The sequence below is a fragment of the Phyllopteryx taeniolatus genome, chromosome 3, assembly GCF_024500385.1.
Source record: "Phyllopteryx taeniolatus isolate TA_2022b chromosome 3, UOR_Ptae_1.2, whole genome shotgun sequence".
Classification (NCBI taxonomy): domain Eukaryota; kingdom Metazoa; phylum Chordata; class Actinopteri; order Syngnathiformes; family Syngnathidae; genus Phyllopteryx; species Phyllopteryx taeniolatus.
Window position 1 is genome coordinate 31,389,521 of NC_084504.1, and position 22,252 is coordinate 31,411,772.

General features: G+C 45.8%; 2 protein-coding genes across 4 annotated transcripts; one reads left to right on the top strand and one right to left on the bottom strand.

The window, feature by feature from the left end:
• Nucleotides 1-597: 597 nt before the first annotated feature.
• aebp1b (AE binding protein 1b) lies at nt 598-13,782 on the top strand. Its single transcript, XM_061768647.1, has 23 exons — nt 598-1,278; nt 3,390-3,572; nt 3,653-3,718; nt 4,345-4,977; nt 5,123-5,197; nt 5,699-5,764; nt 5,985-6,068; nt 6,791-6,862; nt 6,939-7,048; nt 7,460-7,599; nt 7,688-7,772; nt 7,865-8,009; nt 8,100-8,188; nt 8,852-8,975; nt 9,163-9,359; nt 9,475-9,651; nt 10,319-10,479; nt 10,551-10,698; nt 10,766-11,123; nt 11,200-11,339; nt 12,237-12,336; nt 12,417-12,583; nt 12,683-13,782. The coding sequence occupies exons 1-23, from the start codon at nt 1,074-1,076 to the stop codon at nt 13,061-13,063; spliced, it is 3,906 nt and encodes a 1,301-aa protein (XP_061624631.1). The 5' UTR covers nt 598-1,073; the 3' UTR covers nt 13,064-13,782.
• Nucleotides 13,362-22,252, bottom strand: pold2 (polymerase (DNA directed), delta 2, regulatory subunit). 3 transcript variants are annotated; one of them, XM_061768644.1, is made up of 11 exons: nt 21,917-22,252; nt 21,526-21,755; nt 20,459-20,580; nt 19,987-20,110; nt 19,794-19,908; nt 18,857-19,055; nt 16,895-16,975; nt 16,585-16,742; nt 14,446-14,573; nt 14,252-14,353; nt 13,362-14,015 (listed from the first exon to the last, which is right to left on the bottom strand). In XM_061768644.1, the coding sequence occupies exons 2-11, from the start codon at nt 21,746-21,748 to the stop codon at nt 13,855-13,857; spliced, it is 1,413 nt and encodes a 470-aa protein (XP_061624628.1). In that variant the 5' UTR covers nt 21,749-21,755; nt 21,917-22,252; the 3' UTR covers nt 13,362-13,854. The 3 variants fall into 3 exon arrangements, with proteins under 3 accessions (XP_061624628.1, XP_061624627.1, XP_061624629.1); XM_061768643.1 differs by having other exon boundaries at nt 21,526-22,252; XM_061768645.1 differs by lacking the exon at nt 16,895-16,975 and having other exon boundaries at nt 21,526-22,252.

The following is a 22,252-nucleotide window of genomic DNA, read 5'->3' on the forward strand; positions in this document are numbered from 1 at the left end:
AGACAAGGTAGCGGGCGCAACGACGACGATAGCTCCAAATAATTTGAGCCAATGTGTTATTTCCGACATGTGTATCAAGTAGTAGTAGTAGAAGAAGAAGTAGGAGTAGATCTCAATTCCAAAAAAGGTTTTCCTAGAGTCGAGGTGAACGTTTTGGCACAGACATCCTAACCGATCGGTGACGCAAAGCGAGGTCCATAAAGGTTTGGTTGGATGAATTTGGTGCGGAAGAACAGGAGCTCAGCCAAGTCTCAACTATTGCGGGGGGGGGGGGGGGATATGGCAGACGCCAGAATTTGAGCAGGGCGATGAGCTGGAGAATGCGGGCAAAGAAAGCAAGACCTTTTCAAATGTTCCGTTCCCGTTTTGGCCACCGCCAACGCTCGACGTGGCCTCTCGGCAGAAAGGAGAAGGCAGAGGGCAGATGTCCGTTGTGACTGTTTTCATTGACCCGGATGTTTGGCACTTTATGGTTTTGTGAAACACACGCACAATCCCTATGGACCCACTAATGTTTCTCTCCCCCCCCCCCCCGCCCCTTCCTCCGGTGGAATTCACTGACCCGGGAGTCACTCGTCTCTGCAGGGTGCCAGCGCTCCAATGCGTCGCGGCGGGCAACGAGAAGAGCTCGTCCTGCTTCTTTCTGTGCAAAACGCAGCAGCGTGCGGTTTAGCCGCCCTCCCTCATCCTCCCTCGCAAATCACTCCCGTGTGCGGCCTGCACCTGTTGTGACTCGTCCGACAGGTGACAGCGATCCGGTGGCCTCTCGCGTTTGTTTGTTTTTTAGCCGACCGGCGCTGCAGGGCCGTTAGAAACAGAAGCCTTTCATTTGACTGAACGTCTGCTTTGCTGCCTATCTCTCCGGTGTCTCTGTTGAAGCCACCCCCTTCCCTCCCCTCGATCCCTACCCCCATCCCACTCCGGTCTGACTCTGGTCGACTCCGGGACTCCACACAGGAAGAGAGGGCTCAAATTGAAAAGTTCTGCTGGATAAAGCGTCTGGTTGGAAAGCTTTTGATAAAAGGAGCTCCAAAGCCAATTCAAAGGATTCTGCAAGCGGAAGAGCTGCAGGCATGAGAAGCCAGACTGCGCTCGTGTCTGCGGCTCTGCTGGCTCTCTGCTGCCTGCTGATCCCCAAACGCGGGGAGAGCGCCGGGGGGATCGTGTCCTGGTCGCGGAGGGAAGGAGACGAGCCAGAAGGGGTTTCGCTCCGGGATGAGCCTGGAAGCAAGGCAGACCAAGTGGAGGGCATCAACGGCGAGGCCACAGCGGAAGCAGGTCAGTGACGAGGAAAAGTGATGACTCTGCATTCGGGGCAGTGAGGACTGTGCCCTTACCGCATCCAGCAGATGGCATTGGTTTCCATTATTTCTTCATTTCCAAATTGCTTTGTCATTTTGTGGTGTGCGTCAGTGACTTTCCTCCAGTTTTTCTTAGCAAACACATTTTGTGGGCGTGGCTGGCATATGACCATTTTTTTTTTCCATTCCTTGAAAAGTGAACCCTAGAATTTCTGCCTAGCAACAAGTGGCAATTCAAAAGTTTGACCTTACCTGGATTAATATCTGTGTAAGTATCCTGAGCAGTTCCACTGATTGAATTATTACGTTTGTCATATTGCACAGCGAAAGTGAAACCAGATGAAAATGAGAGTGTGTTATGTTGTCATTCAAAAATGCCACAGAGTTCATCACCATTCGGCAGTTTTCAACAATGATCTTCGTTTCGTGAATATGAATAACACACACACAGCGACGACGACTAAGAGCGACGAATTCCGAGGCGTCTGCTGCTTCAACCTCGAGTGTTTAAACACTCAGCGTGCATGAGTAGCAGAAGAGACGAGCCACACATGTAATACACATCAGTCCCAAGGAGCGGCCGTGAATGCCTCCCACTAATGGCCGTCCGTACCTTTCAGCGCAGGGCGAGATGTCGCTGAGGTTGTTATTGTAAAAGCGGAGGGATTTGTGTGATTGAGACGGCGTGGCTCATGGAAACTACAGAGAGTTTTTCCATGGAAGCGTCTGAGAACAGCACGCAGCCCCTGACGGAAATACTGATGAACCTCTGCTGAGCTCTCAATTAGTTTAGCAGGCTAGACCACGTTTTCACGACCTTCGTTCCGCCACATGCACACACTGTGTGTGTGTGTGTGTGTGTATATATACGCAGGAGGAATTGAAAAAAAAAAAAAAAATGGTGTATGTATGCTCCATGATTAAAGTAGCAAGTTTGGAAGAACTTGAAGGGCGAATACGAAAAGTTATGTTCATGTGGTTCCCAGGTGGCTTGAGAAACTGCTGGCGCCCATATCACGTTTGAAATCAAACTCCATGCAATACACTTTCTTCTCATGTTCATTTCTTGTTAAATTAATAAATTACAAGTACTTAAAAACAGGGAGTTACTTTGCAATCGCCCGGTATATTCGAAAAATGTCACAAAAATGACATAAATAGATTCTGAAATACTGATGAGCTCGTGAATTGAATTGTCCTGGCTGTCACTAGATAGGTAGTGGATAGAAAAAGTTTACACACCCCTGTTTGAATGGCAGGGTTTTTGTGATACAAAAAAAAAAGAAAAATTAGAACAAGATAAATAACTTCAAAACTTTTTCTACCATCAATGGGAACTACATCCTGTACAACGCAGTTAGAAAGATTTTTTTTTTTTTTTTTTAAATCCTTTCAAGAAAGGTTAGTAAAACTAAACTGAAATAATGTGGTGGTTGCACAATCAAATTCAAACTTATTCTAAACATGTTATTTCAGTTTTTTTATTTGTACTTTCCCCTCTCAAAAAGGAAAAGAAAATGAGTCGTTGGCGGCCACATTTATAGTAGAAAAAGTTTTTTTTAATGATATAATCATGGTCACAAAACTGGCATTTGATCCGGGGTGTGTACACTTTTTATATCCACTTTATGTTGATGCCATAATTAGATGAACACGATACATTATTTGCAGTAAATAAGAGCGCATCGTGCGTTATCCAATTTCACTTAATTGTTTGGAAAATGATTGACCTATCACAAATAACGCGTCTTTGTTCGTCTCTCTCTATGCCAACGACGTTTAGTGACATGCAGAACAATTCCGTGTTCTTCCATTAGATGGCAAACAACCAAAGTATCCACTTTTTGCGACATTTTTTGGGGCGTGTGCCGCGAGATTATTTCCAATGTTAAAAGCAGCAGTCCCCGTCACAAAAGTGTTTTGACAATGAAAAAAAATGTAATTATTGAATGCTGAAGTAATTTGCTCAGGGATAGAAATAAAGGGGGGAAAAAAAAACAAAAAAAAAAGTGCTTCAATAAAACTCATACATTCATTGTTTGGCAATAACAGATCATTTTTAAGTCTCTAAGATTTTTATGCGTGCAGGTAATTTAGGCCGAGCGAAGAGAGCGCCACAGGAGGGCAAAAAGAAGAAAAAGGACAAGAAAAAGAACAAAGAGCCTAAAGACCCCAATGCCACCAAGAAACCCAAAAGTGACAAGAAGGGGAGGAAGAAGGACAGGCAAAGGACGACGACGACGACGACAACTCTTCCACCCACCACAACAGGTGACGCTGCGAGCCAAGTTTGCACTTTGAAGTGCGTCAATGGCAAAGTTGCTGACTTTGCGTCTCTGCGCTGCCTTCAGCTATCCCGACCGATCCGGCCATACTATCTGACCCCTATTACACAGACTACGCCTACCCCGACATCGGTAAGTTGCTCATTTCACCGGCAGTGGCGCGCTCCAACATTATCCTTACTTGAAATGGACTCCTTCTGTGGAGGCAGACGCACAAAAAGGATGTGAGAAGTTCAACGAATATCATTGCTAGCCAAAAGTAAAAAAAAGCTACAATGTTGACTTCAAAGAAAAGGAATTACTTATATCATGCAACTGAACATTCTGTTGGTTTCGAATCTCAGCTGTAGAGGTATTGAAGATTTGAAGAAGTCTATTTCTAAGTGTAGGGTTAATTATAGGACTCCAAGATAACAATTTGCACCTCTCCGGGAGCAGAAAGGTGCAGTGTGTGCTCAAGCTTTGAAGGTCAAGTGTCACGACGACAGAGACCGTCCGTACATTTGAGGCTACTGCTCCAACGACACAAACCACCGTGGCCCTTATTTGTACAATATTGTACAAATTTTGCGCTAGAAAATATGAAAAGTCACAAGTATGTATACACAGTAGCCCAGCCCAAAATCGATTTGCTTTTGAGTCGGAATTTTACCCGCTGAAATGAATCAAATCCAGCGGAATTGTCGAAAACAAAAGTTACAGGAAACGAAGGTATCGCTAAGATGAGAACGTCGCTGCTCTGTGTGTTTCCCTGTCAGACGATGACTACTGGAAGCCCGATGACGACTACTGGGAGGCCGATCCCACTCCAGCCAGTCCAGCGTCGGCGGTCACAGATCTTCCGTACGACGACTGGAAGCCGGAGGAGGAAGACCCACTCGCTCCGGTGGCAGAGGGTGATTTTGAGTGGGATCCAGTGAAGAAAGACCCAAAACCCCCAGTGACGGAAACCGAAGATGAACACTGGAAAGCAGAAGAAAAAGACCCATCACCTCCAGTGACGGACACCGATGAGAAGTACTGGAAACCAGAAGAGGAAGACCCATCACCTCCAGTGACAGCCCCTGAAGAAGAATACTGGGAACCAGAAGAGAAAGACCCATACACTCCAATAACGGACGCTGAAGAAGAATACTGGAAACCAGAGGAAAAAGATCCCTCACCCCCAGTGACGGACGCTGAAGAAGAATACTGGGAACCAGAAGAGAAAGACCCATATACTCCAGTCACAGACACAGACGAAGACTACTGGAAACCAGACGAAAAAGATCCGTCTCCAACAGAGACCGATGACTATGAAGTCCACTGGAAAGAGCTGGACCCGACACCCGCTGGCCCAAAGCTTGATGAGAAGACCGAGACAGATGACGGTGATTACTGGGATACCGCATGTAAGTCTGTTGCTTTCCTTCTTCTCGTTTTCTTACTTCCAAAGAATGAAACTTGGGGGGGGGGGGAAAAAACAGCTTTGTCATTGGGCAGCTTTTTTTTTTGTTTTCATTGATTGATTCCTGATTGGAACTTTTGCTGCTGCAGTTGCGGTGCCAGAGAAACTTCCAGTCCCGGATGGCGAGGAAGTCAGCCCCGAAATAAAAGTAGAAACTCTCACAGGTAACCGCCGCCACTCAAACACGCCCGAGGTGAGAGCGGCACACGCCGACGACGTGACGGGCACTCGAGGAGGAGGCCCTCTAGATTCCGTGTCGCCTCCATCTGTGTTGCAAGGAAAAAGAGCTTGTGAGAAATAATGACTAATTCAGCACATGGGAATAACATTAAAGTCAGTCTGTCCTACTTTTCAGACAAGAGGGGGGCTTGGGGTTGGGGGGGGGGGTGTGCGCACGCCACAGACCAAACTTTCCATGCTGGTGTTTTTTGTTTTCAAGCCTGAGGTCTGATCGGAATTTGGTTATCGTTCCTGTCAAATTAAACATAAGAGTTATGTATCAAATGAGATGTATCAAATGTTCTGCGTTCATCCAGATAGCGAACAGTTGTTGCGGTTGAGGGCTTGAGACATTCTTAAAAAAAAACAAAAAAAAAAAAAACACGCAAAATAAGTCATCCCATGCAATGTGAAAACAACAACATTTGTTTATCTTTTGCATGTAGAAGAGACGACAAACACGCCACCCTATGAGGACACTTGGTACGATGACTACGACGAATACGGGATGAGTATGTGCCACACACGCACACGCACACACACACACACACACACACACACAACCGCTCTTTCCATGACCAAATGTTTAGCACCGTCTGGACAGTAACTTTCCAAATAACTCTGGCTTGAAATGGTGTGACCTTTTCCGACGCGTCGTGACTCCTAATGGAACAAGCAAAAAGCGTCAATGGTTCTCAAGTCCAATTATCTCCCCTTTTTGAATGTTCGCAGGGAAAAAGGAAGGCGAAACCGATGACAAATGGATGGAGAAGGAAAGAGAGCGAGCACAAAAAGAAAGGGAGAGGGAACAGAGAGGTAGGACAGCGAGCTAGGAACTTTGTTCTTTTTTTTTTTGCTTATTTATCAGCAAGACGCCAGACGACATGACACACGATCCTGTGCTCGCCAGAGTGAACACGGCCTGTGACCCAAGTGCAAAAGTAATAGCAGATAACAACATGTTCCCTCCCATTGCATCACATTACGCTCATAAGGGAACACAGATGTGATTTGGACTTTTGTTTTTAACACCACAGGTTCTCTTCAATTCTTTGCCACATGACTTGAGTGGATTGGATCGAGTTTGGTGGGCCGGCATTGCCGAACTATTGCTCATTTAGTGATAAAAGCATGTTAAATGAATTTAGATATTGGGCCAGCAGAATGGAACGTGAGCTCTAAATACATTCTTACACTCTAACAGATAGCGTCACGTTTGATTTACGAAATGAAAAGAGCTACAAAAACCTGCAATTCCCAGTGCATAATAGAATTCTAATTGTAAGAAACTTAACAAAATGAGTAAAGGTGTACGTTTGACCAGAGCACACTTACTTGGGAGTCTGTGTTTGTTTTTTTTTGTACTGCTCTCTTCTCCTCACGAGGACTTTTGGCCTAAGCAGGCGACTGCGCTAAAACAGTGATGATTCCCCTGATGAGTTCTTGGTTGAGTAAGAGAGGAGCCATCTGTGACCAAAGCTTTGGAATTGATTTTTTTTTTTTGAAGACGTGTTTTTTGTTTTTCTGACCTCTGCTAGAGAGAGCACAGAAACTGAAGGAGGCCGAGGAGCGTGCCAGGAACAGACCACGTGTCTACAAAGAGCCAAAAAGTAAGTCAAATGGCGTCCGCAGTCTGGAAACGATGGTGTGAGCTTTCTTTTTTTCCCCCACATTCCGCATGGCCAGAATGTCCTCCCCTGGGGATGGAGTCCCACAGGATCGAGCCCGATCAGCTATCCGCCTCCTCGATGTCTCAGTATGATTTTGCACCTCAGAGGGCACGCCTCAACATGCAGGTACACATCAGTCAGGGTGAACACGCAGCACAGGCATCATTTTAACTTCCACTCATGTCTGGGAAAAAAAAAAAAAAAAAAAAACACTAGCTAGCAGACACACACTGCAAAATAACTGCAGACTCCACGAGGCTCCGTTTTGTAGCGGACCAACTGAGGGGGAGCTGCGGTGTCCATTTGAAATGTTTTCCCCTTTTTGACTACCATAAAGACAGGAGGCATTACATTAGGTATACCAACACAATGTCATGAGATGAAAATGATGAGAAAGAGAAAACTTGCAGGTCAAAATGATAGCAAAAGCACGACAGCTGGTGGAATCCCTGTTTTGTGTGACGAAATAAGAAAGAACCCATCAATAACTCAGCAAAGACTTTGTAGCAACTTGGCCCTTGTCTCGCTGGCTTCCAGGGCTCGGACGACGAAGACAACCCCCGAGGCGGAGCATGGTGCGCTAACTCAGAGGACAGAGTCCACTGGTTTGAAATTGACGCTCGCAGGGAGACCGAGTTCACGGGAGTCCTAACTCAGGGTCGAGACTCGCAGAATGAGTGAGACAGAAGCACACATGTGAAAACACTTCCCGTTCTGGCCCATTGCGCCTCCTCGAATACGCGGACGTCCCTTGTGTCATTGCAGGAGCGACTTTGTGACGTCATACTTCCTGGCTTTCAGCAATGACAGCAGGGAGTGGACAACCATCCATGATGGATACGCTGACTGGGTGAGCTCACGTAAAAGGGTGTGGCGCTCCCCAAACCCTACCAGTCAGTACTCGTCTTCTTATTTAGTCCCATTTCCTTTTTTTCTGTCCAGCTGTTTTTTGCAAATAGTGATAAAGACACTCCGGTCTTGAACCAGCTGGCGGAGCCGGCAGTGGCCCGCTACATCCGAATCATCCCACAAAGCTGGAACGGCACACTGTGTATGAGACTGGAGATTCTGGGCTGCCCGTTGCCTGGTGAGTGTAACACACAATCATGCGTACAAACACAAGCACGCGCATACACTACATTGTATTTATTTATTCCAATCTCTCCCCCTCACACAGATCCAGATGTTGTCCAGTACAGGCAAAATGAAGTGACTCCAGTAGATTATCTGAAGTTCAAGCATCACAGCTACTCAGAAATGGTGGCAGTGAGTATCCTGTCAAATCAAAGTAACTTGAAGACATGCGATGAATTTTCCCCTCGAAGTCAAACAGTTCCCAGTCTGTGAAGAATCCATCCATTTTCTGAGCCGCTTCTCCTCACAAGGGTCGCGGGAGCGCTGGAGCCTATCCCAACAAGCAGCACCTCATACACTAACAACTCTCAATTAAGTCTTCTTATCCGTGCGCATGCGACAGTAACATCGACCAAACAAGAATACCCCACCTCCAGAGACCCAACAATCTGTACACAAGCTGTTCAAAAGCCAACGTTCCGTAATGTCCCCTTCAAATCTCATGCAACTTGATATATCAAGAGATCTAGCTCTCAGGCACCAGAGGGCAACTTGATCTTCCAAACTCAAGAAAGTTCAAATTGAATACAGTGCAGTTTTCTAACGAGCTGCAAATGACCCATTGGTAGTGTCTTGGGTCACATAGCAGACTTTCCTGCAACTGATCACCTGATCCTGAGGATGTAGTCCACCTTTGGCCCCAAAATCCGCTGGGGGGGGGGGGGTGCTGGATGAACGGGACGAGCCGTGTAGAAATCCCTACGGATGGTTGAATGAGCCGCATGTGCGTTCAAACGGAAGACCGTAAAAACAAGCAATCGTGACGCTGAGCCTGACTTTCAATCTGTTGTCCAGCTTATGAAGTCAGTGCATGAAGAGTGTCCCAAAATCACCAGCGTCTACAGCCTCGGCCGCAGCTCCAAGGGACTGGACATCATGGCCATGGTGATTTCTGGCAACCCCACGGAGCATGAAATAGGTGAGCGAGGCTGGGAGAAAACAGCATTTTACTCTCTAAAGTTAAAACCAGCAGTTTGAATAGAATCGATTCAGCAGGTCAAAAGGAAGGCGCCCGTTTTCTTTCTTGTTTGTACTGACCAACACCAGATTGTGTCATTGGCTTATCGTTGACAGACGACAACCGTCCTCTTTGGCCTTTTGTGCAGGTGAGCCGGAATTACGCTACACAGGCGGTCTCCACGGTAACGAGGCGGTGGGCCGGGAAATGATCCTGCTTCTCATGCAGTACCTGTGCAAGGAATACGGGGACCGAAACCCCCGAGCTCAGCAGCTGGTGGATGGAATACGCATCCACTTGGTGCCATCGCTCAACCCTGATGGACATGAAGAAGCCTTTCAAGCAGTAAGTTTATATTAAAAAAAAAAAAAAAAAAAAACGGAACTAAAAATGCGTAGGGATGGTGGTGAATGATGGCTAACTTGGTTGCCTGTGTCCTGTTGCTTTCTCCCCGTTCAAGGGCTCAGAGCTGAGTGGATGGACCACCGGCCACTTTACCAACGATGGATTTGACATTTTCCAGAACTTTCCAGATCTAGGCAGCATCCTGTGGGATGCAGAAGAAAGGGGCATGGTGCCCAAACTATTCCCCAACCACCACGTTGCCGTACCTGACCACTTCTTGCAAAACAGCTCTGTAAGTGTCACGGTTTTCTTCGAGATGGAAGTAATGTGTCGAGTGGTTGGTCCGTCAGGTCCAGCAAGAGTCGAGTGCAAAATATCACAAGTACTGACCTGATTCACAGTCTAAATTTTAATATTTGCTCAGAGATATTATATGTATATTCCCAACAGTTTATGCTCTTCTTTTCGTTGTGTTTCTCTTGGCTGCACTGCTTCCAGCACGATATGCGGATGTTAAGATTATTATTATTATTATTTATTTTTTTTTGGTCTCAATGTGTTGCCGTGTCAATCTAATCTGAATCAGTAGCGCTGGATTGAGTAATTTAAGCAGTATTAGCAATGGGACTGTGTCTTTAAGCGATCAGACTTGAAATTCCTTCTCACAAAGCCAGCAAGCTGGCCCTCATTGACGTCAGCAATTTTGCTGTCACTGGTGGGTAAGATGAAATTACATTTTTGGGATCATTTGATTGCTTTTGAACTGCTCCAGATGACGTGCAGTGTGTGCTGTTATATTGCTTTCTAGAAATGGGAAATAAAGTTGACTATTAATAGGTGACTTCATTCAGGCAAGTCCCCTTTGAAGGCCCACGTACCAGATGAACCGCCCACCGCTGTAATGTATATGGAGGCTTCCACTTCACTCGTGTGGACCTGATCCTCCTGTTTCATCTCAGATTGCAGTAGAAACCAGGGCCATCATCTCTTGGATGGAAAGCCACCCGTTTGTGTTGGGCGCAAACTTTCAGGGTGGCGAGTCATTTGTGGCCTACCCATACGACAATGTACGTGCCAACAAGCCTGCTGAGGACAAGCCCCACAGCCGCAAGAAGAGACAGTATGACCTCACGCCTCTTGACTGTGCATCATTTTTTTGTGCATCCTCCTCACTAAAATACTTTCACACAGGTATGAAGAAGAGGGCTACGATGTGACGGAGTGGGGACACGGATACCGGGTTGAGCCGGATCACGAGTGGAGGGACAGAGGCTATCTAGACCGTGAGGGGCGGAGGGGGCACGGCTACGAACAGGGTCACGGCTACGACCAGGGACACGGCTACGACCAGGGACACGGCTACGACCAGGGACACGGCTACGACCAGGGACACGGCTACGACCACGGGACACGGCTACGACCACGGCCAAGGCTACGACCACGGCCAAGGCTACGACCACGGCCAAGGCTACGACCACGGCCAAGGCCAAGGCCACGACCACGGCTATGATCCCAGCTACCACCAGGGTTACGACAACAGAGAGGAAGACGACGACAGGGAGAGAAGCGGCGGCTACCATTACGGTGAACCCGAGGAAGAGGTCCGAGAGATTGCAGACGAATCGCTCTTCAGGTGGTTAGCTGTATCCTACGCGTCCACACATCTGACCATGACGCACAACTACCACGGGTCCTGTCACGGGGACGTCACTGCGGGAGCCCACGGCATCATCAACCGAGCCAAGTGGAAGCCAATCACCGGGAGTAAGTCGAGACCAGTAGGTTCATTTGCCGCTGAGAGCACACACGATGTTAGCTTTAATTGTGTCTCTTTCCCCAGGCATGAATGACTTTAGCTACCTGCACACCAATTGCTTGGAGCTATCCATTTTCCTGGGCTGTGACAAGTTCCCTCATGAGAGCGAGCTGCGGCGAGAGTGGCAGAAGAACCGAGAGGCCATGCTCATCTTCATGGAGCAGGTTGGACCCACACGCACTGACAACAAACTACCTGGAAGTCATGAACTCTCAAAAGTACACATCAGGCCAAACGCTATCAGAACCACTGACCCACATTTACAACCTAATGTATTTGTATGAATTTATTCCCAACCGTTCATTCTCTCAATTTTGGAATGTTTCTCTTGGCTGCACTGCCTCCAGTTTGCGTATGTGGATGTTACATCTTTTGTCCAGATTTCAGCCTCTATGTGTTGCCATGTCAATGTGATCTGCACAGGCCCTTCCGAATCAGCAGTGCTGGCCAACGTAACTTACACTACATTAGCCATAGGACAGATTTCATCATATCATAGTATTCTTTGGGAGCCAGCTAGCTTGCTCACAATAACGTAAGCACTTTTTCCATCCTTTAGTTGGTCAGAGAACGCAAAATTCGACTCGCAAAACACATCTGTAGCGTTTCAAACATACAAATACATTTAATAAACAGCATCTGTAGTATGTTTTATTTAAATTTCTTGTGTTTTTGGCATGTGATTGGATAAATAGTTGTGTGCTGTTGCGTCTTTGTATAGTATTGCTGATTACTATAATTGCGACATGATGGGTGGATTAAGTTGGGTAAATCCTTACCAAATGCACGGCCTGTAACTGGAAAACACTTACAGGAAGTGAAAATGGACGAAAACGTGCTACCTATCCTTGCTCACAATCACCCTCCTTAAAGGTGTTTGGTGGTGATATCTTGGTAAGCTGCATAATTAAGTTTCAGGGAAAACGCTTTAATTGATTGATTGACTGATCAAGAGGTGTGAAAATGTGTAGTTAGTTTTTGTAGGTTGCCCTGAAAAAAAAAAAGTGTGACTAATTGTGTGTGTACCCTTGTGTGACTAATTCAATAGTTTTTGTGCGTAGGTTCACCGTGGCATTCGAGGCATTGTGAAGGATGAGCAGGGCAACCCGCTTGCAAACGCCACCGTGTCTGTCGAGGGGATAAACCACGACGTCGCCACAAGTCAGCTCAAATGCGCAAGTTGCACGTGAAGGTGGAATTTGTACTTAAAGCTGACATTTGTCCCCTCTAACTCCCCGTAGCTTCAACCGGAGACTACTGGCGCCTACTAAACCCTGGCGAGTACCGCGTAACGGCCAAAGCTGACGGCTTCGCCTCCTTGACCAAACTTTGTGTGGTGGGTTACCAGGCAGGGGCGACCACCTGCAGCTTCAACTTGGCCAAATCCAACTGGGACCGCATTAAACAAGTACGTCAATGAAGCCGTCACGTGACAACAAAAGTACTGTAAGAGTCGTGCTTGGGCATTAAATGAAGAGGCATTCATTCTTCTGTCATTTGCCCACAGATTTTGGCTCTTCATGGCAACAAGCCAATCCGGCTGGTCAGCCATGGCAACACGATTGTCCAGCCCCCAATTGTCACCAGCAATGGCCGTGTGGTTAACGGCAACAGTGGGATCACACAAAACGCCCAACTAAGCAAGGAACGGTTGAGGAGACTGAAAATAGCTCGCATTCGCCGTCTGCGACAGCAGAAGTTAATGCGCTTGAAATCGACGACGACCACTACGCTACCACCGACGACCACCACAATTCCCACAACGCCGGAGATCACCACATCCTGGTACGACTCATGGCTAATAGAAGAGGGACAATCATCCACTCCTGGTGGCTTCACAGACTCCATCCTGGACTACAATTACGAGTACAAGATTGATGACTATTAAAGAAAACGCACCGCGTTCGTACCCGTGATGTTCTCTGAGCTACAACAATCCAGAAATCTTTCACTCAACTTAGCCGTACAGTTCAGTGTACTTGACTGCGGGTAAATCATACGGCAGAAAGGAAATACTGTCAAGTTACGTTAATAGTGTGACATCACAGCAGCACAGTGCAATCGTCAGTCAATTCATAACCATAAACTAGAAAAACAATGGCGCATTTAAAAAAAAAAAAAAAAAAGCGATGGTTAAATGTATGTAGCGGCTCCCAACCACTACCATAATGCACCACACCAAATGGTATTGTGTGGATAATTTATTTTCGGTACCCTTAACAAATATTTACAAAGGAACTGCAACTGACACAAACTGTACTGCTTGGTGGTAACAGGGCTTTTGAATAAACAATGTTCACATCTTCAACTTTAAATCTTTAACAATTGTATATTGTATAACACTAGAAAATTAATCATCTTTTCCGTGTGTTCATGCTGCGTCTTTCTGACACAATATTCAGTCTTTTTATACGTGAATTTTTTTTTTTAATTGCAGATGCACATTAAAAGCAACTTTTTTTTTTTTTTTTTTAATTCAAGATGTAATTATTGACACTGTCGTTCTCCATGAAATATACATTTTACAGTATGTCACTGAAAGTTTAAGATGGCCGGCAGATCTCATGTGGAAGTTGTTTCAAATCAATAAAGGCTTTCACAGACCAACTTGAAAAGAAGGCAGATATAATTCAGGCAAACCTCACAATACTCGAGTACTGTGACGGGACTACGCTCCCCTCAGTGGCTGATGTTCATCTCGCTCTCGTCGTCGTCGCCCGCAGAAAAGGCCGAGAAGCTGATTGGCTCGCAATCGAGAGTGCGCAAGTTGACAAGACATGCCGTTTGGGTGCTGTGGAACTTTGGCACGGTGACCAAAAGGATTTCCTGGCCATCAGCACCTGGTGAAGTGAAAGGACGAGTGAGTCACATACCACATTTCGAGCAGAATGCAAAGCTTAATCCCAATCAAAATGTATTCAAATGCCATTAATCCGTTCCATCTCCCAGCATGCCTTTCCTTGCCCAAAAGCGAGTTCATTACAGTACCTTAATTGCGAGGGTCGACTGTATATTACATACTGTAGTTAAATTCTTCTCGTTAAGCAAATGAGCACGTGTACACACACAGACGGACCTGTAAGGCGCTTTGACTCAAACGCTGGGGCGTTCCCGCTGAAGTAAACATGCGGGCACTCTTCCAAGATGAACGGATCTTTCATGTAAAATGGATAACAACCTGCAAAAAAAAAGAAAATCCACAGATATTGTATGAATGGCTTGGAACTGATCATCTAGACGATTCTACAAACAACAAAGAGCCTGACGCACCAAGGGTATCCGGGGCTGTCGGAGCGAGGTGGCGCAATCGCAGCGTTTCTTCCAGAATCTCGAGATGACCGTTCATGCTGCTGTACCGCTCGATATCACTGACATTCTGGCCTGAGGTGCCCAGGAACCTGAATGGAAGAAAACAAAACAAACGAAACTTTGAGACGAATGTCCATCCAGACATTTACACATGAGTGTTTGTGTGTGTATTCTTCACATTTTGGGGATATAGATCTGTTTCCATCATCATGTCATGGGGACTTCTTACTGTATGGGGACCAAAAACCAGGAAACTGTTTTAAATTTATTTAGGAACTATTCTGAACAAGCCTTATGAAATGTGCGCTCTGCCCGCATAAGGTAATCGATCACGCCCTTTCAAATGTGATTTATTATCAGTGTTGATTAAGAAAGACCTGGACCACTTCAAAGACGCTGAGCAGAGGTACGCTCACTGTGCCAGCTAAGGATACACAAACTTTTGGAAAGAGTAAATAGTAATATGAGAGGTCAGCACCCATTATTATTCCTGCAATCGTATTCTAATTCAGTACGACAGTGCATACCTTAAAAGATGCAGAAAAAGAAAGTACAGCAAAAGACATTATTGCTTGTATTGCTCTTCGCTTTATGCAAAGCTGGCTCGACACCGAGAACGTGCACATCAAGCTAAATCGGACCGCGTCAAAGCCCTAAGCTTTCCAAAGTGGTCAAAGGAGAGGGACAAAAAAAAAAAAAGCAGCTCGATCACATTCGCAACAGGGGGAAATTTTGCTTACAACGCTGCCGTCATGGAGTCAGGAAAGGGCGAACTAGTTCCATTTAAGCAAACTCCTAAAAAAAAAAAAGTGCAGGGAAGTAACTGTGCCCTACTGTCAAGGCTTTTTTTTTTTTAAATTTTATTATTTTTTATTTTTTTAAAGGAAGGTCTTGTGACCTTCATCTTTTATCAGTCTCTCACAAGCCAGAAAAGAACTGGGTGCAGTCACTGTGTACACACACAATGTCTTTCCACGTGAGTAGGTAATTTCGTGGCGTCAACGGTGCAATGAATCGCAAATATTGTGTAAAAAAAAAAAAAAAAAAAAAAGACAACGTCATTATTGATATTGGTCAGCGCTTGTTAAACAAAGGCAGAACCTCGGCCAAAGAAACAGCGGTATGTGTGAACCAAGATGAGAGAAATGGGGATGCTCATTTCAAATGTGAGGGGAAAAAAAATGGAAGACCTCATAGATCCACAAACGAACATGGAGATGCCTGAAGCTGTGAAGGCGACATGCGGGTATGACAGTGAGGCAAGCAAGTTCATTATTCCAACACAAGCCAACAAACTTGGGCATGCCCTGGTTGAAGCAAGCAAACATACAAACACAGAATTTAATCACAGCCAATGAAGACCTTGTAATAAAGCCACCAAGTTCCAAGAAGTCCATGAGGAAAAGTGGACTGACTTGCTGTCGGCTGCAGGACTGAGGAGCATCGGGGAGTCTCGATGGAACGTGGCCACTCTTATGCCTTTTAATGAACATTTTCACAAAATACCAACACAGCTACCTACATGGATCTGGCAAAGTTGTGTGTCAGCCAGATGATTCTCTTTAAACGATGCCCTTATCTGCATTTTGAGCAAGAGACACCACTGATCGAGCTATCGGAAATGGAGGAAAAAACCGCGCAGGCGCATCAAGGATTATCGTCGACGGAAACGCAGTCGGCCAGTTCTGATTCCCCGAAGCCCAAAAATGCTGTGCGCTTATTAACAAATTGTTGTCGAAAGTCTCCCGTTTTCACTTTACATCCACCAGGTGGCGGGAGCACGCAGTCATCTTGTAGACTGTGCTCGACATCACAGACACCGAGATGGACCAGCTGGCCAAATTTCTTGGACGTGACAAAAGAGTCCATCGTGAGTTTCATCGACTCCCCGAAAAGACCATGCAGCTTGCCAACATCAGCCAAGTCTTGATGGCGCTCAAACAAGGAAGATTAGCCACATTTGAAAGCCAGAACTCAGATGAAATTGGAATACATCCACAGATGGTGAGTTATTTGACTTATTCATTTTTTACTTTTGATTTGTTGTTTGGTCACATTAATAAGGTGTGTGTGTGTGTTGTTGTTGTTGTTGTTCCTCACCTCACTCCGTCCACAGTGGCCTGATACGGGTTAGACGCCAGTTGCAGTGTGGGGTAGACCGAGGACAAAGGGAACATACAGCGGTGCAGAGGCTGCTGAGGCAGCGTGTAGTTGGTGGGGTCATACTGGCCAGGCATCACATCCACTGGGACCGAGGCCTAGCAGGGGAGGACGTATGTTTGCAAACTTTGGTGACAAACAATCAACTCCCTCTGAAAGTTATGAGTAACATTTCACAGCGGTCAGAGTGCACCACAAGCAACTGGAAGTAAAAGAGAGCGGTGAGGTCAGGGGGCGCACGCGGGCTCACCACCAGCTGGAGCAGCAGCTCGTCCAACAAGCGAATGGCCTCCACGCTGCCAGCCTGAGTCTTTTTGGTCAGGTACTTGGCCTAGACACCAACCCAAAGTTACATTTCAAGCAGCAATTATTTGACTTTTACTGTTGTTGACACTGTTACCTATTACCGAGGAAATCGATACATTTTAACGCGGACATAGATATCTTTTTCATTATTTAACATTTAATGATTTGTGTGAAAAATCACCACCACTTACAGGACAAAGGTGTTGCCAGAGGTCAAAGGTCATATATCACAGTGGACCTGTTACATTCTTGTCCTAAACCTTGCATTTATTTATAATGGGCATTCATTTTCCCCATTACAAATATCAGTTGGGATGGACTGCTGGAAGTAAAACTCTTCCACCATCATAAAGCTTTTATCGAACTATACTACTGTCGAGTTACAACCCCAATTCCAATGAAGTTGGGACGTTGTGTTAAACATAAATGAAAACAGAATACAATGATTTGCAAATCACGTTCAACCTGTATTTAATTGAATACACTGCAAAGACAAGATATTTAACGATCAAACTGATAAACTTGATTGTTTTTAGCAAATAATCAACTTAGAATTTTGTGGCTGCAACACGTTCCAAAAAAGCTGGGACGGGTGGCCAAAAAGTTGAGGAATGCTCACCTGTTTGGAACATCCCACAGGTGAGCAGGCTCATTGGGAACAGGTGGGTGCCATGATTGGGTAGAAAAGGAGCTTCCCTGAATTGCTCAGTCATTCACAAGCAAAGATGGGGCGAGGTTCACCTCTTTGTGAACAAGTGCGTGAGAAAATAGTCAAACAGTTTAAGGGTAATATTCCTCAACGTACAATTGCAAGGAATTGAGAGATTTCATTGTCTACGGTCCATAATATCATCAAAAGGTTCAGAGAATCTGGAGAACTCACTGCATGGAAGTGGCAAGGCCGAAAACCAACATTGAATGCCTGTGACCTTCGATCCCTCACTGCATCAAAAACCGACATCGAGGTGTAAAGGATATCACCACATGGGCTCAGGAACACGTCAGTAAATACAGTTCGCCGCAACATCCGTAAGTGCAACTTGAAACTCTACTATGCAAAGCGAAAGCCATTTATCAACAACACCCAGAAACGCTCTGGACCAGAGCTCATCTAAGATGGACCGATGCAAAGTGGAAAAGTGTTCTGTGGTCCGACGAGTCCGCATTTCAAATTTTGGGGGGAAATTGTGGACACTGTGTCCTCTGGGCCAAAGAGGAAAAGAACCATCCGGATTGTTATGGACACAAAGTTCAAAAGCCAGCATCTGTGATGGTATGGGGCTCTGTTAGTGCCAATGGCATGGGTAACTTACACATCTGTGAAGGCACCATTCAAAGGTACATACAGGTTTTGGAGAAACACATGCTGCCATCCAAGTAACATCTTTTTCAAGGACGCCCCTGCTTATTTCAACAAGACAATGCCAAACCACATTCTGCATGTGTTACAACAGCGTGGCTTCGGAGTAAAAGAGTGCGGGTACTAGACTGGCCTGCCTGCAGTCCAGACCTGTCTCCCATTGAAAATGTGTGGCGCATTATGAAGCGTAAACTACGACAAGGGAGACCCCGGACTGTTGAACAGCTGAAGCTGTACATCGAGCAAGAATGGAATGTTTAACACAACGTCCTAACTTCATTGGAATTGAGGTTGTCCAAGATGTATACTGACAGACTGCTTTAACAAAAACGACCAAAAGTGTTGGTTTTTTTTTAGAATATTAACTCCCCTTTAATTGTTGATTGCTTTCTTTTTTGTTTGCTTATGGACATCTCACAGTGAAGTGCTCTCTATTCAACTGCTGATCCCTTATCATCTTATGAGGCAACCCCAGCTGCCATCCTAGTCTATGCATCACCACATGCGGTCTACACGACGTGCAGCCGTGACCCACGTGTGGCTCACCTTGCTCGAGACGTCCTTGTCGTGCGTGCTTTGGCTTAGGAGGTTTCCCACCATCAAGACCCTCGAAATCGTCGCCGCTCCGCTCTGCTCCCCCTGGTCGCCGAGTTGACCCGTTACCATGTCGACCAGCAGCTGTAGGCCCAGCATGCTGTCTGCTTGACTGCTACCGAGACCCAGCCCTGAGACGAGCAGAACAAATCTGCACAAGAAAGAAAACAACAATAGACATTACAAAACGGGATCATCTGACGCCAGCCGCACACCAAACGAAATGACGGACCCCGACGGAACTGGACAAATGCAAACAAATTACAGTTGCCGACTGACCGTGGCACACCTGCAAATGAGTTGCGACAAAAAAAAAAAAAAAAAACTCTGACATTCTTATCGGGAGCAGTGTTTTAAAGGGTCACTGAAATTTCATTAATCAACAAAGAACATCAGGCGATTGTCAAGCAAAATGCAGATTGCCTAGGACACTGTGGCTAAATTTCTCCATGGCCGAGGAATACAAAGACAGGAAACGGGTGAGAAGAAAGGACAAACTGTGGCTAAAGCCCTACATATGTTTTCATGATGATAAAAGGGGCATTTTTCAATCTTGTCAACAAACATTTCAAGATGGTGATCACACATCCTTTGCAAATATCTCCAGGATGCACCTGGAGATATTCGAGAGGCTTTGCTACCTCAGGGCCTGGACTGCTAACCATCATCAATGGAAAAATGAATTCACAATTCATCATCAAGATATTTTGCAGTAGAACTGGAGGCCATCTGTCCAACAGTCATAGCTCAAAATTGGATGTGTGTCGCAATAATACAATGATCCAGAACCACGCACACCGCTCAACGCGACTGAATTTTTCAGGTGTCTACTCACGTTGCTCTGCGTGCAGATGGCTGAATATGTATGAAGAGTTTTGTGTGCGTTTACCTGTCAGCGTTGAGTGCAGGTCTTACGGTCTGTGCGGGGAGATCAGCTGTGCAGAGGTCCTCCACTGTGAACTTCCCATCATTCCTCTCAGCTCCATATACAGCAATAACACTACCTGTAGAAAATAGCAGTCAATGAATGAGGCTCCCAGTCCATTTGTGTGACAAACAGCACAATGGAAAACCCCTCTCACCTGTGACACACCTATCCCTGTCAATTTTGCCTTCCAGTTTGATCCTCTGCAGCTCATCCTCCAGAATCAGCTCATCATTGTCGCTGATGTACTTGACGCGTGGAGGCTGGGGCAGCAGGTTGTGCTGGGGGGCAACCAGATGGCGAAAAACAAGTCATGACACACAACACTGGCCAGAAGCTCGTTACACCCGCAACCGGTTTATACAGTGCACCCTGAAAGTATTCACAGCACTTCAATTTTTCTACATTTTATGTTACAGCCTTATTCAAAAATGGAATCATTTCATTTGTCCTCAAAAATATTACACACAACACGGCATAATGACCACATGACAAAGTTTTACTGAATCCTTGGCCACCTCGCTGACTAAATGATTACACAGAAAATTTGGCTGTAAAATGAAAACTGTGGAAAAAAGTGAAGCGCTACGAATTCTTTCCAGATGTTGTGGATCTGACGTAATGCAAACCTCCTGACTGATCTCTTTTAGAATGGATGGCTGCAAGTCCATACGCTTGAACAGAGTTCCCACAATGCAACACTGCTCCCCGGTCTGAAGATCACACAGTGTCCGGACAAGCACATCGGACCCTACACAAAAAATGGATCCTTATTAGAGCAATTGTCCTGCATGCTGCGATTCCCAACCAATGTGCAGTGAGAGATTATCCAAACATTATTTACTACAAGTGACGTACAGTATCTTAGGCCCGGTACAGACAAAAAGACAACCGGGCTGTTTTTCTTTTGGTCTCGATTATGCTCCGTCCCGACAAAAGACGCCTGAATGGGTCCGAAACGCGTCGGGCCAACAAATTGAAATACTTAATATATTTACGACCAAAAATCTTCACGTGTGTGAGGAAAGTCGGCTACTTCTCGAGTCACGACGTGGTAAATTCTGACACGAAATGGAACGCAGGCGATCACAGAAGCAGCCTGTCGGAGGAACAATGAAAACATTTTCCAAAAGCAAGTCTTTTCTGACAACATTGCCATTGTACAACACTCCCGCCTCCGTCTATCATGGGAAACACTCAGCAAATATCGGCGCATGACAGGAAGTGACTGCTCGTCTTGGATTTTGTGAGAGATGAGAGTTCTGCCTCGGTGACTTGTTGGTTGAGCAGAATCTGTATGTGTGCGGTGCTCTGTGTTGAGATGATCAGAGCACACGACACACAATACCACCAAAACTGTTATATGTCTGATATTTGAGTTTCCTGTGTGGGGTCTGTCACAGAGAAACAATCTTGTAAGATTTGAAAAAAAACTCCTTGTGTGTACCAGGCCTTAGGTCGTCTATTTCCGTTAGCCACAGGACTAACTATTAAACACCTTTCAACTAGATGCCAGAAGTTACATAACCGGGGACAAATTCCTTGTGTGTTTTTTGGACATACTTGGCAAATAACGATGATTCTGATTCAGTTTTTGTGACACTATTGTTTGGTGTATACCGTGAGATGAATGTCAAATAAATGCTTTGTCTCGATAAAGGTTGGGACACGCTGCATTCCCGCATAGAACACGTACCCCACTTCTGTTGGGCTTTCTCCGTGAGTAGAGGTCTCATCTGCATGAGTCGCGCTGCATAAATATGAGCATACTGACGATTGAAACTCCGCTCGCCGACTCCGAAGCGCTCCGAGCAGGGAGTGTAGGCCGGGGAAGCCCTCTCAAACACGGGCGCCGCGTCCTCGGCCGGGCGGCGCAGAAGAGAGGAGCCGTCTCTCGGCGCGCTCAGATCGGAGAACATGCTGGCCCTATTGACGCATTCCAAAAGTTCGAGTGAAGTGGCCATGTCGTTCATAAGCATGACGCCCGTTGAGATTGCTAGCAAGGCAATGAAGTTAGCAAGTGGCCGCTTCCGAACGTCATGTGTTGTTTTGAAAACGTGTATAACGTTGGAAGCTGAAGCGCTTACCTTGGTCGTCTTATTATAATGGGACTCTAAAAGCAAATGTCTTGAATTCGGTGCAACGTTTGTTATTGCTACGACTTGTCTTCCCGCGAAATGCCCGCTCTACCAGAGATGTTTTCAAAGCGTGCAGATGAACTACTGACGGCTAACTGATGACGTTGTAATGTCTGCTACTGGAAAGCGTAACACACCTCGGTACGATTCGGTTCATTTCTACACTACTTCAAATTGCAGCGCAAAAAAAAAATATTTTCAATGGTGTTCTTTTTTTTCTTTCTTTTTTTTTTTGTCGTAATACGACAATAAAACGCGACTATTTCATCTTCGTTTATAGAATAT